Raw genomic sequence first — 20,819 nt, 5'->3', positions numbered from 1 at the left:
GACAGAGTTCTCTGCAGCCAAGAGCCAGAGCCCAGATGGCTGTGTTGCCTGCCCAGTGCCAGGGTTCGGGACATCTGCTTTGGACTGGAGAGGAACTTGCAGTGGAAAGGGAGGATCCAAGGGTCGTGGTTCATGCGGGTACCAATGATAAAGACAGAACGAGGAAAGAGATTCTGGTTAGGGAGTATGAGCAACTTGAGGCTAAATGAAAAAGCAGAACCACAAAGGTGGTTATCTCTGGATTATTACCTGAGCCATGAGCAAATTGGTCTTCACCTGAACTGTGCTGGGATCAGGTGTTTTGGTGAGTCGTATAACTAGGGTGGTAGAGAGGGCTTTAAACTAAATAGTGGGGAGGTGGGATCACCTAACAGGAGATGTGGTAAAATGAAGAGAAGACATTAGAGCAGGGTAGTGACATGGGTATTGATAAGCAGGGCGTGGCAGGAAGGGACAGAGTACAAACCTAAGTGCACCAGCAGATAAGGCTAACGATTGCAAAAATGGTTTAAACAAATAGTTAAAGGCTTTTGTATCAGAGTGCATGCTGCATCTGTCACAAAACAGATGAATTGTTGACACACATAGAAATAAATCTTTATGACCTGATAACCATTTCAGAGACATGGTTGCAAGGTGACCAAGGCTGGGATGTAAATATTTAAAGGCTATGTGACATTTTGGAAGGACAGGAAGCTAGAAAAAGGTGGTGGAGTAGCTCTTAATTAAGAATTACAGTATGATAGAGCAGCAAAGGCTGAGGGGGTGGGGGGGGAACCTGATAGAGGTGTATAAGATTATGAGGAGCATAGATAGGGTGAATATAAAGGCACTTTGTCCATTAACTTTGGTCAATAACCAGGGGGCATAGATTTACGGTAGAAGGCTAAGGGGGACGTTGAGGAGAAATCTTTTTCACCCAGAGGGTGGCGGGAGTCTGGAAGTCACTGCCTGAAAGGGTGGTTGAGTCAGAAACTCTCGTAACCTTTAAGAAGCATGGTGTTGCTATAGCCTCCAGGGCTATGGGCCAAGTGCTGGAAAATGGGATTCGTGTAGTCAGATCTTTGTTGACCGGTGCGGACATGATGGGCCGAATGGCCGCCTTCTGTGCTGTCAACGTCTATGAGAAAGATGGCCTTAGTTCAGAAGATCAAAACATGGAATCAGTTTGATTGAGGAGAAAATAAAGCAAAGGTAAGTCCCTCGGAGTAGAAATCAGAAAAGAATTACTTAAAAGAAAATGAGGAAGAAGTTAAGAGTATGAGAGAAAATAGCTAGAAATATAAAGCAAGAGTTTCTACAAGTATTTAAAAAGGAAATGAGTGTTGGTCTATAAGAGGATGAGACTGGAGGAAATGTTAAATAGATATTTTGTGTTTGTTTTCAGTAGAAGACAAACAATATACAAAGAATATTTGAAAACCAAGAGATAAAATGGAGGGAGGAACTTAAAACTATCACAGTCACTAGGGCAAAATTATTGGGAAAACTTAGAACTAAGGGTTGACAAGTCCACTGGACCAGGTGGCTTTCATCCTAGGGTTTTAGAAGCGGCTGCAGAGATCGTAGATACATTGGTTGTAATCTTCCAAAATTCGCTAGATTCTAGAAAGGTCCCATTGGATTGGAAAATCGTTCATGTTACACCCCTGTTCAAGAAAGGAGGGAGGCACAAAGCAAGAAACTATAGGCCAGTTAGCCTAACGTCTTGTCATAGGGAAAATGCTAGAGTCCGTTATTAAGGAGGTATTAGCAGGATATTTAGAAAATGACAATGCAATCGGGCAGAGTCAGCATGGTTTTGTGAAAGGGAAATCATATTTCACTAATTGAATTTTGTGAGGAAGTAACAAGCAAGGTGGATAAAGGGGAACCTGAAGATGTGGTGTACTTGGATTTCCAGAAGGCATTTGACAAGCTGCCACATCAAAGGTTACTACACAAAATAAGCTCATGGTGAAGGGGGTAACATATTAGCATGGACAGAGGATGGGTTAGCTAACAGAAAACAGAGGGTAGGAATAAGTGGGTCATTTTCGGGTTGGAAGCTGTTACTAGTGGAGTGCCACAGGGATCAGTGCTGGGGCCTCAATTATTTACAATCTATCACAGTGCAGAAGGGGCCCATCGAGTCTGCACCGACACGTGAGAAACACCTGACCTACCTACCTAATCATATTTACCAGCACTTGGCCCATCGCCTTGAATGTTATGACATGCCAAGTGCTCATCCAGGTACTTTTTAAAGGATGTGAGGCAACCCGCCTTCACCACCCTCCCAGGCAGCGCATTCCAGACTGTCACCACCCTCTGGGTAAAAAAGTTTTTCCTCACATCCCCCCTCCCAAACCTCCTGCCCCTCACCTTGAACTTATGCCCCCTTGTAACTGACCCTTCAACTAAGGGGAACAGCTGCACCCTATCCACCCTGTCCATGCCCTTCATAATCTTGTACACCTCGATCAGGTCTTCTCTATATCTATTGAAGGTTAGGAGACTGAGAGGTGACCTGATTGAAACATGTAAGATCCTGAGGGGACTTGATAGGGTGGATGCTGAGAGGATGTTTCCCCTCGTGGGCGAGTCTCAAACTAGGTGTAACAGCTTAAAAATTCGGAGTCTCCCATTTAAGATGGAGATGAGAATTTTTTTCTCTCAGAGGGTCATTAGTCTATGGAATTCTCTTCCCCAGAGAGCAGTAGAGGCTGGGTCATTGAATATATCCAAGGCTGAGTTAGAGTTGAGGCTACAACCAGATCAGCCATGAGCTTATCGAAGGGTGAATCAGGCTCGAGGGGCCGAATGGCCTACACCTAAATGTATTGTAGTATACAGGTGACGGAAAGAGGTAGGTTTCAAGGAACATCTTAAAGTAGGAGGGAGAGAGACTGAGGGGCTTAGGGAGGGAACTCCAGAGCTCAGGGTCCAGGCAACAGTGGAGTGACAGGAAATCGGGGTGCGTAAGAACTGGGTGAAGGCCAAGATCTCGGAGGGTTGTGAGGGCTGGAGGAGGGATTAGAAAAGCAGGAGGAGAATTTTAAGATTGCGGTTTTGCCGGACAGGGAGCCAGTGTGGGTCAGCAGGCACCAGAGGGCGATGGGCCAAATGAGACTCTGTGCAAGTTAGGATCGGCCTAACGGGGTTCTGGATGAGCCCGGGTCCTGTACCTTGACCATGGTCAGTCAGAAAATCTGGCTCCTTAGATCACCCGAGACGTGTCCCATTTAAGCCCGTAAGATTTCAGTGCTTCAGCATTGCAGAAGTGATAGCTTGGGTCACTGGGCATCTCTTGTTGGGGGGGGGGCGGGGGGTGTGGAGAAATTCACCAGGGCTGTAACGTGTGCTGCCCTGCATTTGTTCACATTGATTTCCAGAGGCTCGCAGGTGATAGAGCTGCTGCTGGAGGCTCAGATAGGTGGTGCTGTAGCTGGAGTCTTGAGAGGGGGGTAAGGGTAGTAGTGACTCTTCTATAGGTAAAAATGTGCATACAATTCTGGTCTCCAAAACCCAGGGAGATGCCCATACTGTCCTTAAAGAGGGTGCAATGAGGGTTCACTAGGCTGTTTGCTGGGGTGAGCAAGTGGGTCCCATGAGATTGAATCTGCCATGCCTACTTGGTCTCTAGGATTTAGCCGAATGAAAAATGATCTAATTCCCTGAGGGCTTGGCAGGGTAGATGCCAAGAGGCTGTTTCCACCTGACCTGGGTCGTTCTAGAACTAGGGTTCATTGTCTCACTTGGAGGGTTGGTGAATCTTTGGAATTCTCTACCCCAGAGAGCTGCAGTAGCTCAGTCGTGTGCTCAAGAATGGGTTTGATGGAGTTTTCTGCACTGAGGGAACCGAGGGCTGTGGGGATTGGGCATCAAAGTACGGCCGGGGTTGAAGATCAGCCATGATCTTGTTGAATGGGGGAAGTAAGCTCGAGGGGCTGAATGGCCTCCTCCTGCTCCAGCACAGATTTTTTGGGGGGGGGGCGCGCAGGAATGTGTGCCCACATCCTTGTCAATGCATCAGTATCACGCCCCCTCCCCCACCACATACATATACAGGACAGGTGATCCAGCAGGTCACAATGGGCACAGTTAGCTGTCCCTGCTGGTCGGTCCATGTGATGCTGACACCATAAAGGCTGACCCCACTGTCACTGGGCACCCCCCCCTCCTCGCTGGCAACACCTCACTGACCCCAGCAACTGGCAGAGACCGTGGACTTTGCCTACAAAGAGGACCAAGCTACAGCGGTTTGTGCAGCCCACTGGTGAGCAGGGATGGAATTGCGAACAACTGCTGTCACTGACTTCAATATGGATAAAGGTGAGAGGGTGTTCAAGGAAGGGGAGAAATCTTCCATGGTAGACATAGAGTAAAACTCTCTCTACACTCTGCCCATCAAACACTCCCAGGACAGGTACAGCACGGGGTTAGATACAGAGTAAAGCTCCCTCTACACTGTCCCCATCAAACACTCCCAGGACAGGTACAGCACGGGGTTAGATACAGAGTAAAGCTCCCTCCACACTGTCCCCATCAAACACTCCCAGGACAGGTACCGCACGGGGTTAAATACAGAGTAAAGCTCCCTCTACACTCCCCATCAAACACTCCCAGGACAGGTACAGCACGGGGTTAGATACAGAGTAAAGCTCCCTCTACACTGTCCCCATGGCTTACGATTTCAGCTGAGCCTGATTAGACGTTCCTGCAGGAGTCTTCAGATGGTGAAGAGAAGCAGGGAGCCAGGCTGATTTTGCACTCTCCCCCCACTCCTCCTCCTGTCCTGGGCTCTTAGATTTGCTGTGCCCTCCTTCACTGCTGCTCGTGCTGTGTTTAAGGTTCCCCCAAAACCGATTGCAAATTGATGGTCGCACCAGCTTCAAAACAATTTGGAGCGTTATTTGATCGCAAGGGGGAGGGAGTGGAAGAGAATGAAAAAAGACCAACAAGGGAGAGGGACTGAGAATCAGAGGCAGAGAGAGAGAGAGGAAACAAATGTGAAAGAGACTGGGAGAACAACGGAGATAAAGAGTGACAGAAGAAGGGAGTGGGAGAGTGAAAGAGGTGGAGAGAATGGAGAAATGGAGGGAGATTGTCAAAGACCTGGATCGTGTTGGTTGACACAAGTCGATTTATCGCTTTGTCTCTCCCCACTGTGTCCCTCTGTCTATCACTCACTACGATCCCACTCTCCCTCCCTGCAACCCTCTCCCTCTCTTACCCTCAGTTCCTGTCCTCTTCTATGGTGTGATCACTCACTGTCTCTCACCTTTACTGACAGGGGCGAATCTTGATGCTCATGCCAAAGAACTCTTCATTGCTCCATTCTCTCCCTCTTAACTGTCTCATTCTGCTACACTCATTCTATTTCCATTTTTCAGTGTTCCTCTCTCGCCCATTTTTAGTCTCGCCTAGTTCTCTTTCTCTCTCTCTCTCCCTCTTTAACTCTCTGTCTCTTTATTTCGCTCTCCCTCATTTGGTCCAGCCTTCTTTCTCATTCACTCACTGCCTTGCTCTCTCTAACTCTGTCCACGACTGTCTCACACACTATCTTTTTCTTTGCATTGCTCACTCTCTTACTTTCTCAATCTCTGTGTCTCTCTCTCTTGGATGGATAGATAAATAGATCGATAGATAGATAGACAGACAGACAGTTCGATAGATAGGGTAGTTGGTTTATTGTAAAATCATCAAGGCAGCAGGTGCCAAATTGTGATGATACAAATGAAATCAATGGTCAAATTCATAATGCAGTGATAGACAAACATTAAAATAAAAATAAAGTACAAAGTAATAAGAAGATTGCAGAATTATGAATATTCAGTATAGAAATAACTACAATACGTTGCAGAATGCCGGTCTCCTTAATTAATAGAACAGAAATGAAAGATCTACTATGCCCTGCATGTTGCATTGAAGTCCATAGATCACATGTTGTCAGGTTGAGTTTATTAAATTCTCAGTTATTTACAAAGCTTTATGAGTTTTTTTTCCGGGGATTGGGCTGTCTCACAATCCATATGTTATTTGTGCAATGGTGTCTTTTCTCCATAACTGCATCACAGATTTACTTTTGCATGGTTGTGGTGGGAGATAGTGTCTTGATCCCCATCTCTTACTGTTTGCTCTGTCTCTCTCCCGCTTTGTGTCTATCTGTCCCTTTAATCTTCTATGTCTCTTTCACCGTCTGTGTCTCTGTCTTTCTCTTTTATCTCTCATTTGTCTTTCTGTCTCTCACCATGTGTCTCTCTCTCCCTCTTGTCTATCTCTCTGTCTTTTCTGTTTCTCTCACTGTCTTTCTGTGTCTCACTGTCTGTCCCTCTCTCTGTCTTTCTCTTTGCCTCTCGTCTATCTCTCTATTTCACTCTCACCATGTGTCTCTCTCCCTCTTGTCTATCTCTCTTTTTTGTCTCTCTCACTGTCTGTCTCTCTCCCTCTTGTCTATCTCTCTGTCTTCTGGTGTCTCTCACTGTCTTTCTGTCTCACCATCTGTCTCTCTATCTTTTCCTCTTGTCTATCTCTCAGTCTTTCTGTCTCTCACCATCTGTCTCTCTCTCTCCCTGTCGATCTCTCTCAGTCTTTTTGTCTCTTCACTGCCTTTCTGTTTCTCACCTGACTCTGTCTTTCTCTTTTCCTCTTGTCTAGCTCTGTCTTTCTGTCCCTCACCATCAGTCTCTCTCCCTCTTATCTAATTCTCTCGCTGTCTGTCTCTCACCATCTGTGTCTTTCCTTCTTGTCTATCTCTGTCTTTTTTGTCTCGCTCACTGTCTTTGTGTCTCACTGTCTGTGTCTCTCTATTTCTTTCCATCTCATCTATCTATCTCTCACCATGTGTCTCTCTCCCTCTTGTCTATTGTTTTTTTTTGTCTCTCACTGTCTGTCTCTCCTACTGTCTTTCTGTCTCTCACCATCTGTGTCTTTCCCTTTTCCTCGTCTATCTTTGTCTTTCTGTCTCTCATCATCATTTTTCACGATCTCTATCTCCCTCTCAACATTAACTGTTGCCTGATGTCAGTGACCTTAAAGCCTTCTGCCCTGCAGTTATGGTTCAGTGAGCGTCTGCTTCGTCCAGTGTCTCACTGAGATCTACAACTACATGGACCGACTGAGACAGAAACAGATGAAGAGGGAGGCAGTCGGCCGGGGGGGGTGGGGTTGTGTTCTGATCCCAGTCCAGGCTGTCAGGGATTCACAGGAAATGGTACCAGGAATAAGAGACTTCAGTTAATGTGGTGAGACTGGAGAAGCCGGGATTGTTCTCCTTACAGCAGAGAAGGTTAAAGGGGGGAGATTTAATTGAGGCTTTTGTTAGAGTAAATAAGGAGAAACTGTTTCCCAGAGGTAACCAGAGGGGGACAGACTGAAGATAATCGGCAAAAAAACCGGCAAGGGGGTGGATGAGGAAAAGTGTTCTTTTTAACACACTGAGTTGTGATCTGGAAGGCACTACCTGAAAGGAAGCAGATTCAATAGGAACTTTCAAAAAGGAATTGGATAAAAATTTTAAGGGGGAAAATTGGTTGGGAGTGAGACGGAAGTGGGACTAATTGCGCAAGAATAATGAACCCTAGTGGCCTCCCGCTGTGGTTGTATGATCCATACTTGGGCTCAGGGATTGGAGGGGGAGCCCAGGGTTGTTGCCATCCTTATGTGGCTGCTACCCTTGTCCCTCTAGGAGTGGACCTCAAGGGTTTGGTACGGAAGCTGCTGTTGTATGCAGCTCAGCACCCTTCCCCCAGCCTCTGCTCTCCTCTCACCAATTGTGTGCGTGTCTCACTCTCTCTCTCTCTCTCTGTTCCAGATCGCCCTCCTATCTGCCCCACAGCCAACACGACATCACAGAAGCACAAGAACTTCGTGGTGGAGCCCATGAAGGAGAAGTCTGTGAAGGAACTGGCAGGTATCGGCCTGGTCCTGGGAGGAAGGCTGGAGGAGAAAGGCTTCACCAAGGTGAGAGGCCTCAAAATGGCCCCGGGTGTCAGGTTGCACGGGGGGGGAAGGAACACAAGGTTTAGGAGCAGGGCCATTCGGCCCCTCGAGCCTGCTCCGCCATTCGATAAGATCACGACTGATCTGGTTGTGGTCACAACTCCACTTTCCTGCCTGTCCCCCATAACCCTTGACTCCCGCGTCAGTCATAAATCCATCTAACTCAGCCTTGAATAAATTCAATGACCCAGCCTCCGATGCTCTCTGGGGAAGACAATCCCACAGACTGATAACCCTCAGAGAAAAAAAATTCTCATCTCAGTCTTAAATGGGAGACCCCCTAGTTCTAGAGTGCCCCGCAAGGGGAAACATCCTTTCAGCGCCCAGTCCCCTCAGGATCTTATGTGTGTCAATAAGGTCGCCTCTCATTCTTCTAAACTCCGATGGGCTTTGGCCCAACTGTTCAATCCTTCATCGTAAAACAAACCCCTTCATCCCAGGAATCAGTTGAGTGAACTTTCTTTGAACTGCTTCCAACGCAGTTATATCCTTCCTTAAATAAGGAGGCCAAAACTGTGGAGTACTCCAGATGTGGTCTCAGCAACGCCCTATGCAGTTGTAGCAAGACCTCCCTACTTTTATACTCTTCACCCCACCTCCGCGAAAAAGACCAACATTCCATTTTGCCTTGCTAATCCTGTCCTGCACAGCCTGACAGGGCGAGATTGAACTTGCTCTTTGCAAATCCCCCCTTCCCGGCGATGTTGAAGGGACAGGCCAATACGCCCGACAGACGCTCTCGGTGGCCAGTACCGAGGGAGTCCTGCATTGCCGGAGGTGCCATCTTTCAGAGCAGAGGTCAACACAGGGCCCCATCTGCTCTCTCTCAGGTGGACATAAAACATCTCACAGCTGCTATTTTTTTTTTTAATATATGAAAATGGGAAGGGGCTGGGTTCTCCCCAGTGTCCTGGGCCAATCGAATCACCCTCGTGTGTGCGGAATCTTGCTGTGCACATACTGGACTTGCCCCTGAGATAGCCTGTGGACGGGTGACTTTCCCAATCACCACCGCGCTCTGTTGCATTATATGGTATTAAAATTAAGGGGGAAAACAGTGGTGTAGTGGTAATGTCACTGGACTAGTAATCTGGCGACCCAGGCTAACACCCTCTGGACAGGGGTTCAAATCCCACCACCACCACCACAGCAGTTGGTGGAATTTAAATTCAATCAATTAAATATGGAATTGAAAGCTAGTGTCAGTAATGACAGCTATCATCGATTGTTGTAAAAACCCATCTGGTTCACTAGTGCCCCTTTTGGGGAAAGAAATCTGCCGTCCTTACCTGGTCTGGCCTACATGTGACTCCAGACCCCACAGCAACGTGGTTGACTCTTAACTGCCCTTTCTTGCCTTGCAAGCCATTGGGCTGCCCTTGCCAACAATGCCCACATCCTGTGAAAAGAGGGGGGAAAAGAAAAGGTAACCTGTAGCAAGTAGGAGTGTTTGTGTGTCTGTGTGTGCGCAGAACATTAGACTGTGTTGGTTTAATCCCTCCCTTCTGACCTTATCTTCAGGCTAAAGATGTCCTGGGCCAGTTCCTACTCTTGAAGCAGGATAAAGTCGCCTTTAAGTGCTGGATGAGGCAAGTGTGCTTCGCGGGTAACAGGCAATCGGAAGACTGTTACCGCTGTCTCAGAGAGTGGTGTGATGCCTTCCTTTAAAGCCCTCCTTCCCCCTAACTCCGACCCCAGTTAACTCAAGAGTCATAATCTCCTAGTAAACTGTAATCACTATTTATTGATCTTTTGCAGCCCCAGGTCACCAGGGCGTCTTTCAGATTTTATGCCGTGCTTAATAACTGATTTATTAATAAAAACCAGAAGGACAAGCAGCCATGAGTCTGTTTCCAAGGCGACCAGCCACCGCGCCACATGCCAGCTTCCATCTTGCGCATTATAACAACAAACATGGCTTGCATTTCTATAGCCTCTGGCTCAAAGGTCCCAGATTCTGCACAGGAGTCCAACGAGATAACAATGTTTTCAAAAAAAAGAGAGGCAGAGAGTGAATTCCAGAGCTGAGGACCCGCAGGCAGCAGAAGGCACGGCCGCTGATGGTGGAGCGATGGAAATCGGGGTGCGCGCGCGAGAGGCCGGAATCAGAGGAGCACAGAAACCCCTGGGGGGGGGAGTTGTCCAAGTGGAGGAAATTCCAGGGATGGGAAGGTGGCTAGATGAGGGCGCTTCACATTTTGGGTGCCGCACCGATTTACAAGAACGGAGAGGTTCGAACTCACCTGCAAAGGACTGAAAAGAGATGAGGGTCTTCTCAGTAGATAAGAGTGGGAGCAGTGATGTGATAAAGCTCTTTAAAATTATGAATTGGTTCAATGAGGTAGACTTGGAGAAAATGTTTCCACGTGTGGGCGAGACCAGGACTAGGGGACCGTCATTACAAGCTAGTCACTAGTGAATCCGACCGGGAATTCAGGAGAAACTTCTTCACCCAGAGAGTGGGGAGAATGGAGGACTCGCTCCCACAGGGAGTGGTCAAGGTGAATAGTATCGATACATTTAAACTGGAGAAACACACATGGGAGAAAGGAATATAAGGGAATGGTGATTGGGGGCAGGGGGGGGTGTGGGAGAAGGCTTGTGTGGAGCAGTAACACCAGCATGGAGCAGATGGGCTGAATGGCCTGTTTCTGAGCTGTACAGTGTATGCAATTTCAAAACGTGAGACGGAGATTTTTGTTCTCATCACATCTTAGATGCAAGGTAAAGATCCCTCTACACTGTCCCCATCAAACACTCCCAGGACAGGTACAGCACGGGGTTAGATACAGGGTAAAGATCCCTCTACACTGTCCCCATCAAACACTCCCAGGGCAGGTACAGCACGGGGTTAGATACAGAGCAAAGCTCCCTCTACACTGTCCCCATCAAACGCTCCCAGGACAGGTACAGCACGGGGTTAGATACAGAGTAAAGCTCCCTCTACACTGTCCCCATCAAACGCTCCCAGGACAGGTACAGCATGGAGTTAGATACAGAGTAAAGCTCCCTCTACACCGTCCCCATCAAACACTCACAGGACAGGTACAGCACGGAGTTAGATACAGAGTAAAGCTCCCTCTACACTGTCCCCATCAAACACTCCCAGGACAGGTACAGCACGGGGTTAGATACAGAGTAAAGCTCCCTCTACACTGTCCCCGTCAAACACTCCCAGGGCTGGTGCAGAACAGATTAGAGTAATATAATTGACTTATACAGAGACAACACAAAACACCAGAATAGTTCATAATACTGTAAGTAAATTTATTTGGTAAATTAATACAACAGTCATGTATTTAGTTTCTGCTAGTTACTGAAGGAGCACCAATGGAAACAACACTGAGTTCAAAGGAGAATACACCCTGTAGTAGAGAGAGGAGTTAAATGCTCCATCTTTTGTTATACTAAATATGACTGATTGCTGACAGGAAGCTCTGAACAAAGCTGGAAGTGATTGAAAATCCCTGGCATGTTTATGTTGGCTGCAGTAAGCCATGTGCTGAGGGGGGCTGAGAGCCGACCACTGTCACAAGACGTTGGTCCACTTTGAATTGGAGTGTCCCCGGGCGCACGGCCGGGTGCGAAAAGGGGACAAGTTGGCCTCTCCAGGCCCGGCAATCCCTCAATTCCCGTGGCTATGAGACGGTGATTATGATCCCAGTAGAGAAGCGCTGGCACGGTCCTGGGCATGAGTGTGATGGAGGTATTAGAGTGAGCAGCTCCCCCTCTTGCATTTGCATCGGGCCCAGCCACGGGCGGTCCCAGACTTTGAAGGAACAAGTTATCCTCTGAAGGGAAATGGTAAACTGGTAATAATGCCCTGCGCCCAACCCGAATAAGTGCCAAGATACTCAGTGCCTGATGCCACCCAGGCCCACACTCCCCGTTTCTCTCACCTTGGCGTACCGTGGGTCCTACTGGAAGGCACACAGCTCGAGCCTGACATTCCTCCCTGTCGACCTCCTGCAGGGAGGATTCTCCCCCAGCTCCACTGTCAGATAGTACAGCATCCCCGCCACCACCTGTTAGGGGACACTCACCAACTTTCAGTCAATTAATTCACTGGCAGAGGCACGGAGAGCACTCCAAATATTTCTCGGGAACAGGACACGGCATTAAACAAATCACACTACACGTCATCGTCTCCCAGGCAATGTGCCACGCCTGCTGACACGGTCTAGTTCTGGGCACCCCTTGCCCCTCTCCAAACCCCTCTCTCTGTATATACTTCTCCCTCCCTCTCTTTCTCCCCTCTCCCTACCCCTCTATTTCTCCCCCACTTCTTTCTCTCCCCCTTCCCCTCCCTCTGCCCCCTTCCCCTCCCTCTGCCCCAACACCCACCCCCTTCCCCACCGCTTCCCCATCCTCTGCCCCCACCCCTTCCCCTCTCTCTGCCCCAGCACCCACCCCTTCCCCACCGCTTCCCCATCCTCTGCCCCCACCCCCTCCCTTCCCTCTGCCCCCACCCCTTCCCCGCCCCCACCTCTCCCCCACCCTTCCCCACCCCCACCTCTCCCCCCAACCCTCTGCCCCCACCCCTTCCCCTCCCTCTGCCCCCACCCCTTCCCCTCCCTCTGCCCCCACTCCCTCCCCTCCCTCTGCCCCCACCCCTTCCCCTCCTTCTGCCCCCACCCCCACCTCTGCCCCCACCCCCACCCCTCCCTCTGCCCCAGCCCCCACCCCTTCCCCTCCCTCTGCCCCCACCCCTTCCCCTCCCTCTGCCCCCACCCCTTCCCCTCCTTCTGCCCCCACCCCCACCCCTCCCTCTGCCCCCACCCCTTCCCCTCCCTCTGCCCCCACCCCTTCCCCTCCCTCTGCCCCCACCCCTTCCCCTCCCTCTGCCCCCACCCCTTCCCCTCCCTCTGCCCCCACCCCTTCCCCTCCCTCTGCCCCCACCCCTTCCCCTCCCTCTGCCCCCACCCCTTCCCCTCCTTCTGCCCCCACCCCCACCCCTCCCTCTGCCCCCACCCCTTCCCCTCCCTCTGCCCCCACCCCTTCCCCTCCTTCTGCCCCCACCCCCACCTCTGCCCCCACCCCCACCCCTCCCTCTGCCCCCACCCCTTCCCCTCCCTCTGCCCCCACCCCTTCCCCTCCCTCTGCCCCCACCCCTTCCCCTCCCTCTGCCCCCACCCCTTCCCCTCCCTCTGCCCCCACCCCTTCCCCTCCCTCTGCCCCAGCCCCCACCCCTTCCCCTCCCTCTGCCCCAGCCCCCACCCCCCACCCCTCACCCTCCCTCTGCCCCAGCCCCCACCCCTTCCCCTCCCTCTGCCCCAGCCCCCACCCCCCACCCCTCACCCTCCCTCTGCCCCAGCCCCCACCCCTTCTCCACCCTCCCCCACTTCTTCCTCTGCCCCAGACCCCACCCCCCTTCTCCACCCTCCTTCCCCCCACCCCTCCCCTCCTTATTTACTCCATCTGGAGGGATCCTGATGGAGTAAATGAGGAGGAGTTGATTCCACTGGCAGGAGGGACAGCAACCAGAGGACACAAATTTAAAATAATTGACAAAAGAACCAGATTAGGAGATAGTATTTTATTTGGAGAAGTAACAGTCCCAACAGATTGGATGTAACCCCACTATTTAAAAGGAGAGAGGGAGAAAGGAAATTACAGACTGGTTAGTCTGACATCAGTAGTATGGAGAATGCTAGAGTCTATTATAAAGGATGCGATAACAGGGCACTTAGCAAATAGCGACGGGATTAGACAAAGTCAACATGGATTTATGAAAAGGAAATCATGTTTGACAAACCTGCTGGAGTTTTTTGAGGATGTAACTAGCTAGTGCTGTTGGGAGGGTTTAAAGATAACTCGGCAGAGGTGTGGGAACCAAGAATAAATATTAGAGGGAAATACCAGGCTGCACAAAATACTGGGTGGGGCAGATAGCACTAGTATAGAGAATAGTAAGTTAATAGGTAAAGTTGGGGTAAGGGAGAAAATAATCTAAATCCGGGTTACTATGCAAGTGCGTGAATGCATGGAGTATAGTAAATAAGATTGAGGGGTTACGGGCACAGATTGCCACGTGGAAATATGATGTTGTGGCCATAACAGAGACTTGGCTCAAGGAAGGGCAGAACTGGTTGCTAAATATTCCCGGGTACAAGGTGTTCAGAAGAGATAGGAAAGGAGGAGGGGTGGCAGTATTGGTTAAGAAGAGTGTTGCAGTGCTGGAGAAAGAAGATGTCCCAGAGGGTTCAAGGACAGAATCAATTTGGCTAGAGCTAAGGAACGAGAAGGGTGCAATTACATTGCTTGGTGTAGTCTATAGACCGCCAAATAGTGAGGACATAGAAGAACAAATCTGCAGGGAAATTACAGAGAGCTGCAGACATTATTGAGTAGTTATAATGGGAAACTTCAATTACCCAAATGTAGACTGGGACAGTGGTAGTGTAAAGGGCGGAGGGGGTCAAAAGTTACTAGAATTTGTTCAGGAGAATTTTCTACAGCAGTATGTGTCCAATCCAATAAGAAAAGACACACTGTTGGACTTGGTTCTTTGAAATGAGACAGACCAAGTCGATCAAGTGTCAGTGGGGGAACATTTAGGAGACAGTGATCATTGTATTGTATGTTTTAGGATGATGATAGAAAAGGACAATAGGCAATCCAGAGTAAGAATAATTAACTGGACAAGAGCCGACTTCAATGGGGCAAGAACGGAGCTGGGCCAGATAGGCTGGAAAGAAAGATTGGCAGGAAAAACTGTAGCTGAACATTAGGCTACCTTCAAAAAAGAATTGGTTCAGGCACAGTCAAGGCATATTCCAGCAAAAGGGGAAGGTAGAGCAAACAAATGCAGAGCTCCCTGGATGAAAGAGGAGATTGAAATTAAGATAAAGAAGAAAAAGTGCGCTTAAGACAGGTGTCAGGTAGAAAATACAATTGAGAACCAAGAGGGATACAGAAGGTTCAGAGGGGAGGTGAAGCATACTAGAGGAGCGAAGAGGGATTATGAGAAAAGACTGGCAGCCAACATAAAGGAGAATCCCAAAGTGTTCTATAGGCATATAAATAGTAAAATGGTGGTAAAAGGAGGAGTAGGGCCAATGGGACCTGAAGGGAAATTTACACATGGATGAAGGGATCATGGCTGAGGTATTAAATTAATACTTTGCATCCGTCTTTACCAAGGAGGCAGATGCTACCCAGGCCATGGTGACAGACGAGGAAACTCTATCACTAGAAGGGTTCAAAATTGATCAGGAGGGAGTGTTGAACAGACTGTCAGTGCTTAAAGTTGACAAGGCACTCGGACCTGATGAGATGCATCCAAGGATATTGAAGGAGGCGAAAGTAGAAATCACAGGGGCACTGGCCATATTTCAGTCTTCCCTAGACTCAGGGGAGCTGCCAGAGGACCGAAGAATTGCAAACATTACGTCCTTGTTCAAAAAAGGCTAAGGATAGGCCCAGCCATACAGACCAGTCAGTTTAACTTCAATGGTGGGCAAGATTCTAGAAACAATTATTCAGGATAGAATTAGTAGTCACGTGGAAAAATATGGGTTGATAAGGAAGAGCCAGCATGGATTTCTATAGAGGAAATCGTGTTTAACTAACCTGCTGGAGTTTTTTGAAGAGGTAACAGAAAAGGTCGATGAGGGTAATGCTGTTAATGTGGTGTATATAGACTTTCAAAAGGCATTTGACATAGTGCTGCACAACCGCCTTGTGAGAGAAGTTATTGTTCATGGAATAAAAGGGACAGTAGAAACTTGGATACAAAATTGGCTGAAAAATAGGAAGCAGAGAGTAATGGCCAATGGGTATTTTTCGGGCTAGAAGGTTTGTAGTGGAGTTCCCCAGGGGTTGGTATTGGGACCCTTGCTTTTCCTGATATATACTGACGATCTAGATCTTGGTGTGCAGGGGACAGTTTCAAAGTTTGCGGATGATACGAAGCTTGGGAGTGTTGTGAACTGCGAGGAGGATGGTGTGGAACTTCAAGAGGACATAGACAAGTCGGTGGAGTGGGCAGATAGGTGGCAGATGAAGTTCAATGCGGAGAAGTGTGTGGTGATGCATTTTGGCAGGAAGAACATGGACAGACAATACAAAACAAGGGGTGAAATTTTGAAGGGGGTGCAGGAGCAGAAAGACTTGGGTGTATATGTGCAGAGATCATTGAAGGTGGCAGGACAGGTGGGGAGAGCAGTTAATAAAGCATATAGTATCCTGGGCTTTATTAATAGGGGCATAGAGTACAAGAGCAGGGAGGTTATGTTGAAATTATATAAGACACTCATTAGACCTCAGCTGGAATATTGTGTACAGTTCTGGGCACCATATTATAGGAAAGATGTGAACACATTGGAGAGAGTGCAGAAGAGGTTCACAAGAATGGTTCCAGGGATGAGAAACTTCAGCTATGAGGATAGATTGGAGAAGTTGGGGCTGTTCTCCTTGGAGAGAAGGCGGCTGAGAGGAGATTTGTTAGAGATGTTCAAAATCATGGGGGGGCTGGACAGAGTAAATAGGGCAAAGCTGTTCCCACTCGTAAAAGGATCAAGAACGAAAGAGCACAGATTTAAAGTGATTTGCAAAAGAAGCAAGTGTGACATGAGAAAAAACTTTTCTACATGACAAGTGGCTCGGGTCTGGAATGCACTGCCTGGAAGTGTGGTGGAGGCAGGTTCAATCTAGGCATTCAAGAGGGCATTAGATGATTATTTTAATAGAAGCAATGTGCAAGGGTACGGGGAAAAGGCAGGGCAATGGCACTCGGTCATAATGCTCATTTGGAGAGCCGATGCAGACATAATGGGCCGAATGGTCTCCTTCTGTGCCGTTAAGATTCTGTGATAGGATAGATAAGGGAGAAACAGTGGATGTGGCGTATTTGGATTTTCAGAAAGCTTTTGCTAAAGTCCCTCACAAGAGATTAGTGTGCAAAATTAAAGCACATGGGATTGTGGGTAATATATTGGCATGGACTGAAAATTGGTTAGCTGACAGGAAACAGGGTAGGAATAAATAGATCTTTTTCAAAATGGCAGGCAGTGACTAGTGGGGTATTGCAGTGATCAGTGCTTGGGCCCCAGCTATTCGCAATATACATCGATGATTTGGATGAGGGAACCAAATGTAATATTTTCAAATTTGCTGATGGCACCAAACGTGGTGGGAACGTGAGTGGTGAGGAGGATGTTCAGAGGCTTCAAGGTGATTCAGACAAGTTGTGTGGGCAAATACATGGCAGATGCAGTATAACATGGATATGTGAAGTTATCCACCTTGGTAGGAAAAACAGTATGACAGAGTACTAAGTGGTGATAGATTGGGAAATGTTGTTGTACAAAGGGACCTGGGTGTCCTTGTACACCAATCACTGAAAGCAAGCATGCAGAGTGCAGCAAGCAGTTAAGAAGTAAAAGGTGTGTTGGCCTTCACTGCGAGAGGACTTGAGCACGGATGTCTTAGTGCAGCTGTACAGGGCCTTGGTGAGACCACACCTGGAGGATTGTGTACAGTTTTAGTCTCCTTACCTAAGAAAGGATATACTTGCCACAGAGGGAGTGCAGCGAAGGTTCACCAGACTGATTCCTGGGATGGCAGGGTTGTTGTATGAGGGGGAGATTGGATTGACTAGGCCCTGTATTCACTGGGGTTTAGAAGAATGAAACGTATAAATTCTGACAGGGCAAGACAGACTAATTTAATTAATTTATTCATGGGATGTAGGCGTTGCTGGCTAGGCCAGTATTTATTGCCCATCCCTAACTGCCCTTGTTCAGAGGCTATTGAAGAGTCAACCACATTGCTGTGAGTCTGGAGTCACATGTAGGCCAGACCAGGTAAGGACATTAATGAATTAGATGGTTTTGTTTTTTTTTTAGAACAATCGGCAATGGTTTCATGGTCATCATTAGACTTCTGATTCCAGATTTTTTTTTATTGAATTCAAATACTACCATCAGCCGTGGCAGGATTTCAACCCAGGTCCCTGGATTACTAGTCCAGTGACAAGCGACTGGATGCAGGGAAGATGTTTCCTGTGGCTGGGGGAGGGGGTCTAGAACAAGGGATCACAGTCTCAGGATAGGGTAGGCCATTTAGGACTGAGAGTGAGGAGAAACTTCTTCACTCAGAGGGTGGTGAAGCTGTGGAATTCTCTGCCACAGGAGGGTGTGGAGGCCAAGTCACTGAATATATTCAAGAAGGAAATAGATTTCTGGACTCCAAAGGCATCGAGGGGTGTGGGGAGAGAGTGGGAGTACGGCGTTGAGATAGAGGATCAGCCATGATCATATTGAACAGCAGGGCAGGCTAGAAGGACGGAATGACCTACTCCTGCTCCTATTTTCTATGTCTTTAATTATGTTAACGATGATGTAAACATGATGTTCGGGAGGGAATCAAGAGGCTCCAAGGGAGCAAGTCACAGAACAGTCTGTGTCCAGAGAACAATGTACTTACCACAAGGTCTTGGATGTCAATATTTCTAAATAAATAGTTTCAAGGAAAACTAAATGCTGACCATCTCCAAGACACTCAAAGTGAAACCTCATCGAGCTAGATAATTAAACAAGGGCGGCGAGCATAAACCATGCAGACAGCCCAAAACAGCAGCACATTGTTGTAATCTGGAATGCCCTGCCCACAAGCAGATTCAACAGTGACTGTCAAGAGAGAATTAGATAAGCACTTGAAAAGACTAAGGGGAAAGAGCAACAGGGGATCTTTTACATCCACCAGAGAGGGCAGACAGGGCCTCAGTTTAACATCTCATCTGAAAACATCTCATCTGAAAGACAGCACCTGTCACAGTGCAGCACTCTCAGTACTGCCCTAGAGTGTCAGCCTGGAGTAGGACTGTATCTAGGACCCACAACCTTCCGATTGGAGGCAAGAATACTACCCACTTGAGCCACGGTTGACAACTGGAAAAGCAACAGGCGACGGTGTGGGATGAATGGGAGAGCTCTTTCAAAGAGCCAGCAAAGGCACAATGGGCCAAATGGCCTCCTCCCGTACTGCTGTACAATTCTAGGACACTGTGAGAAGGGCCTCGGTCACGTAATAATGGCTGCAGAATCATTTAGGCTCACCTGAAGTGCAGTTACCAATCTTGGGGGGGGTTTAATTAGGGATTTAGCGAATGTTGTGGGCACTCCCCTCACCCCACAACCCCCTTGGAGAATGTTGCTGGTTAATACCTGGCTATTATTGTCTCAGTAACTATCGTTGAGAACTCTTGTCCTCTTCCACGTGGTTGTCCTCATTGTCTCCCTGCATATCCGGCACAGATGCTACCAGGTACTTCAGGAAATCGAATTGTTGCTCGATGCACTGTTTCCTGGAGGCAAATAACCCACAAGATTAGCTCCCCCCTTCTCATCACCACTGCCCCTACACTGTCCCCATCAAACACTCCCAGGACAGGTATAGCACGGGGTTAGATACAGAGTAAAGCTCCCTCTACACTGTCCCCATCAAACACTCCCAGGGCAGGTACAGCACGGGGTTAGATACAGAGTAAAGCTCCCTCTACACTGTCCCCATCAAACACTCCCAGGACAGGTACAGCACAGGGTTAGATACAGAGTAAAGCTCCCTCTACACTGTCCCCATCAAACACTCCAGGACAGGTACAGCACAGGGTTAGATACAGAGTAAAACTCCCTCTACACTGTCCCCATCAAACACTCCCAGGACAGGTACAACACGGGGTTAGATACAGAGTAAAGCTCCCTCTACACTGTCCCCATCAAACACTCCCAGGACAGGTACAGCACGGGGTTAGATACAGAGTAAAACTCCCTCTACACTGTCCCCATCAAACACTCCCAGGACAGGTACAGCACGGGGTTAGATACAGAGTAAAGCTCCCTCTACACTGTCCCCATCAAGTACTCCCAGGACAGGTACAGCACGGGGTTAGATACAGAGTAAAGCTCCCTCTACACTGTCCCCATCAAACACTCCCAGGACAGGTACAGCACGGGGTTAGATACAGAGTAAAGCTCCCTCTACACTGTCCCCATCAAACACTCCCAGGGCAGGTACAGCACGGGGTTAGATACAGAGTAAAGCTCCCTCTACACTGTCCCCATCAAACACTCCCAGGACAGGTACAGCACGGGGTTAGATAGAGAGTAAAACTCCCTCTACACTGTCCCCATCAAACACTCCAGGACTGGTACAACACGGGGTTAGATACAGAGTAAAGCTCCCTCTACACTGTCCCCATCAAACACTCCCAGGACAGGTACAGCACGGGGTTAGATAAGAGTAAAACTCCCTCTACACTGTCCCCATCAAACACTCCCAGGACAGGTACAGCACGGGGTTAGATACAGAGTAAAGCTCCCTCTACGCTGTCCCCATCAAGTACTCCCAGGACAGGTACAGCACGGGGTTAGATACAGAGTAAAGTTCCCTCTACACCGTCCCCATCAAACGCTCCCAGGACAGGTACAGCACGGGGTTAGATACAGAGTAAAGCTCCCTCTACACTGTCCCCATCAAACATCCCCTGGGCAGCTACAGCACGGGGTTAGATACAGAGTAAAGCTCCCTCTACACTGTCCCCATCAAACTCTCACAGGACAGGTACAGCACGGGGTTAGATACAGAGTAAAGTTCCCTCTACACTGTCCCCATCAAGCACTCCCAGGACAGGTACAGCACGGGGTTAGAAACAGAGTAAAGTTCCCTCTACACTGTCCCCATCAAACGCTCCCAGGGCAGGTACAGCACGGGGTTAGATACAGAGTAAAGCTCCCTCTATACCGTCCCCATCAAACATCCCCATGGCAGCTACAGCACGGGGTTAGATACAGAGTAAAGCTCCCTCTACAACGTCCCCATCAAACACTCACAGG

General features: G+C 48.6%; 2 protein-coding genes across 2 annotated transcripts in view; one reads left to right on the top strand and one right to left on the bottom strand.

The window, feature by feature from the left end:
* LOC144670193 (putative RNA-binding protein EIF1AD) overlaps nucleotides 1–20,819 on the bottom strand; it is a 333,511-nt gene that overhangs the window by 32,015 nt on the left and 280,677 nt on the right. The window lies entirely within an intron of this gene.
* Nucleotides 4,254–9,820, top strand: LOC144670491 (barrier-to-autointegration factor A-like). The gene is made up of 3 exons (XM_078532980.1): nucleotides 4,254–4,314; nucleotides 7,796–7,944; nucleotides 9,505–9,820. The coding sequence occupies exons 1-3, from the start codon at nucleotides 4,269–4,271 to the stop codon at nucleotides 9,649–9,651; spliced, it is 342 nt and encodes a 113-aa protein (XP_078389106.1). The 5' UTR covers nucleotides 4,254–4,268; the 3' UTR covers nucleotides 9,652–9,820.

Source organism: Cetorhinus maximus, chromosome 31 (assembly GCF_964194155.1).
Source record: "Cetorhinus maximus chromosome 31, sCetMax3.hap1.1, whole genome shotgun sequence".
NCBI lineage: Eukaryota > Metazoa > Chordata > Chondrichthyes > Lamniformes > Cetorhinidae > Cetorhinus > Cetorhinus maximus.
This window is presented reverse-complemented; position numbering and strand designations above follow the sequence as displayed.

Coding starts and splice junctions, on each gene's coding strand:
- LOC144670491 (XM_078532980.1), top strand. CDS start 4,269: ATGGAATTGCGAACAACTGCTGTCACTGACTTCAATATGGATAAAG. Junction 4,315..7,795: donor TGACTTCAATATGGATAAAG/GTGAGAGGGTGT, acceptor TCTCTGTTCCAG/ATCGCCCTCCTATCTGCCCC. Junction 7,945..9,504: donor AGGAGAAAGGCTTCACCAAG/GTGAGAGGCCTC, acceptor CCTTATCTTCAG/GCTAAAGATGTCCTGGGCCA.